The sequence below is a fragment of the Ruditapes philippinarum genome, unplaced genomic scaffold, assembly GCF_026571515.1.
Source record: "Ruditapes philippinarum isolate M1 unplaced genomic scaffold, ASM2657151v2 ctg6884_1_1_1_1, whole genome shotgun sequence".
NCBI classification, from domain to species: domain Eukaryota; kingdom Metazoa; phylum Mollusca; class Bivalvia; order Venerida; family Veneridae; genus Ruditapes; species Ruditapes philippinarum.
The window spans coordinates 17,847-20,427 of record NW_026862237.1 but is presented as its reverse complement, the minus strand read 5'-3'; the positions used below and the strand labels follow the sequence as shown (position 1 = coordinate 20,427).

At 31.8% G+C, this 2,581-nt stretch overlaps 1 protein-coding gene across 1 annotated transcript; it reads right to left on the bottom strand.

Annotated features, from left to right (window-relative positions):
- Positions 1-625: 625 nt before the first annotated feature.
- On the bottom strand, positions 626-2,305 carry LOC132718352 (kappa-type opioid receptor-like). Its single transcript, XM_060702049.1, has 2 exons — positions 2,213-2,305; positions 626-1,548 (listed from the first exon to the last, which is right to left on the bottom strand). The coding sequence occupies exons 1-2, from the start codon at positions 2,289-2,291 to the stop codon at positions 626-628; spliced, it is 1,002 nt and encodes a 333-aa protein (XP_060558032.1). The 5' UTR covers positions 2,292-2,305.
- Positions 2,306-2,581: the final 276 nt, after the last annotated feature.

Sequence of the window (2,581 nt, the reverse complement as noted above, 5' to 3'; positions counted from 1 at the left end):
CAAATCTTAATATTCATAACATACAGAGGATATTTGTTTCTTTTGCAAGTATGATTGAAATATATTTCACTGAGTGAACACCAGATGCAACAATGGCGAAGCCACGAGTTAAACTAGAATAGCTGGTGTTCACAAATGAAAAATGTCTCAATCTTATGTAAAACAAAATAATTGTCTTTTTATTTTATGCTTTTTAAGTGATTTTAAGTATTTTTTTACTAATATGTTTTACTCATGTGTACGATCAAGCATTCTTCTTTATGACATAATCACATCATGACGTCATATCATCAATTTTGAAATAAAGTTCTGTAAAATTTCTCTATTTTGTTACATGTTTAACACATCGCATTTCTTTTCCTAAAGAAGCAAAATTTACGTATGACGGCATTAATGTTTGCCTGTTATTCCATCTTTTCATCCTCATGTAGACATAGTCCGGTTATATAGTGATTTATCAGAAAATAATCATCTGATATATTAAAGTAAAACACTGGAAAGCATGGAATACACTAAAATAATAAATTAAAGCATCCTTTGATATATCACTTGTTAAGATTTTTATATAATTTGTACACTTATGAAAATATAGCAGCACAAACAGTTCTTGTAGCACACGTTTTCTTTACCACTTTCCTTCTGCAAGTATGTATATGAAGAAGTTCGCAGCATAGTTTATAAGCGAAATTGCTTCACAGGTTTCAATAAATGGCCAAAGTGAGCAATATAATGAATAAGCTTTGCTTCCTAACCGCTTAATAGCTATGTCCACTACAAGCGTTAGCGCAAACAAAGGAAGTAGGGTTCCAATAAAAGTGAAGGATACAATAAGAAGCATACACGTTGTTCTGTTGTTCTTCCTTGCGGTTCTGTTATAGCGATTCCGTTTATCCTTCGTCCGCACTTCCCGTTTGATTTTGAATATTTGAAACAATACAAGAACGTTACATCCAAGGACAAGAACAACCGGTAAGGCAAATATGAGCGTCCATTGATAGAAGTAAACGTGTAGACTTGTGTATATATCCAAATAGATAAAACTTGCTTCACAATTTTGTATGTCTTCACCAATTTGTTCTATCATTACAAGTCTAAATGACTGACTGACGCAAACCATAATAAACAAGATTGATATGCACAAAGAAGCCCCTGTCTTTTTTCTTATCACGGCCTTTTTGAATGGGAAACACACGGCTATTAACCTTTCCATCGCCATCAACACTATAAGCCATGATGACATTAAATATGACACATGCTCCGAGTAATGAAAGATCTTACACCCGATGTCATTGAAGTTTTTGAACACTTCGTTAACACCAAACTTGTTAAAGTAGTATTCGTCAACAATCCGAACCTGTCTAATGATGAGTGTAAGAGTGTCGAATATAGCAAGAACACTTAAATACTGGGAATAAGATTTCTTCCGCAACGTCTTGGATCTCATTACAATAAATGAAAGAGTGTTTCCAATAAGTCCTGCCAGTACAATCACAGGTGTCAATACGAATTTGGTCCAAAATCCCCATTCAGCTGGTCTTTCGAGGAAACCTGTAAGAAGATTTTGAATGCATTATTATACTTAATTGAATGTTAGATGCATTAAAAAAGAATTGTATGAATAAGAAAAATTACATTGCTTACTTTACAACTACCATTCATGAACAAATGCAATCAAATTTAAATTGTTATTATTTTTTTTGCCACTTTAGGCGTTCCTTGGGGATTCCATTTTTTTCTTCTCAATTTGGAACAATTGATTCAATTAAATTTTTTATTTATACATGAATTCATTTGTGTTATCCTTAAGTATTGGTGAATGTTATAGGCATGTTATGCCCGAGGAACGAATAAATGGTACTTCTTTAGCTAAAGCAAATATGAATTTCATAATATTTCAATAGTGGTGTAAGAACACGATAGAAACTTGTTGACTGAATAAAGCAGCGCTTATTGTGGTATGATTCATCATAAAAGTACCAAAATGTCAGCAAAGTAGCCTTTTGACTCCCATACAAAATCATATATCACTATAATTGTATATATAATTGCCAAAAAGCAATTTAAAAAGATGGTTCGGTTTTTATTACCAAGTGGTTACTTTCTGGAATATTTAAAAGTACACACAAACAACATTATGTGACATATTATAAAATAATTTCTTTGGCATAATGAGCCTTTAAACTTAAAAAAGTGCACACAATTGCATACTTACCGGTATAATTGCCTATATCCTCGACTAAAATTTCAGTCGTGTTATTGAACGCCATAGCAATATTATTTGTCGTCTGCATCGGTTCCTCTGAGATGTCCTGAAAATAAAGAATACTTTTCATGACTAGATGTGGCATAACTAAATGAGTAATAGCAAAAATAAATATAAAAACATGTCATTGATTTATTAACTGAAACAAAGCGACATATTGTCTGAAGATAACATTTGTATTATCTCTGAAATTATTTGAAGCATCATTCTGTCATTCCCGATGGATTTCCTTTGATCTTTTGTTGATGTTAATATTAATTAGATAGTTTTGCACTTTCTGTTTTAGTACTTTCCTATAAAATTAACTTAAAAGTAAAG

Excerpts from the sequence above, each read along its gene's own strand:
- LOC132718352 (XM_060702049.1), bottom strand. The coding sequence starts at position 2,291 with ATGCAGACGACAAATAATATTGCTATGGCGTTCAATAACACGACTGAA. Across the intron at positions 1,549-2,212 it reads GGATATAGGCAATTATACCG|GTTTCCTCGAAAGACCAGCT; the intron begins GTAAGTATGCAA and ends ATCTTCTTACAG.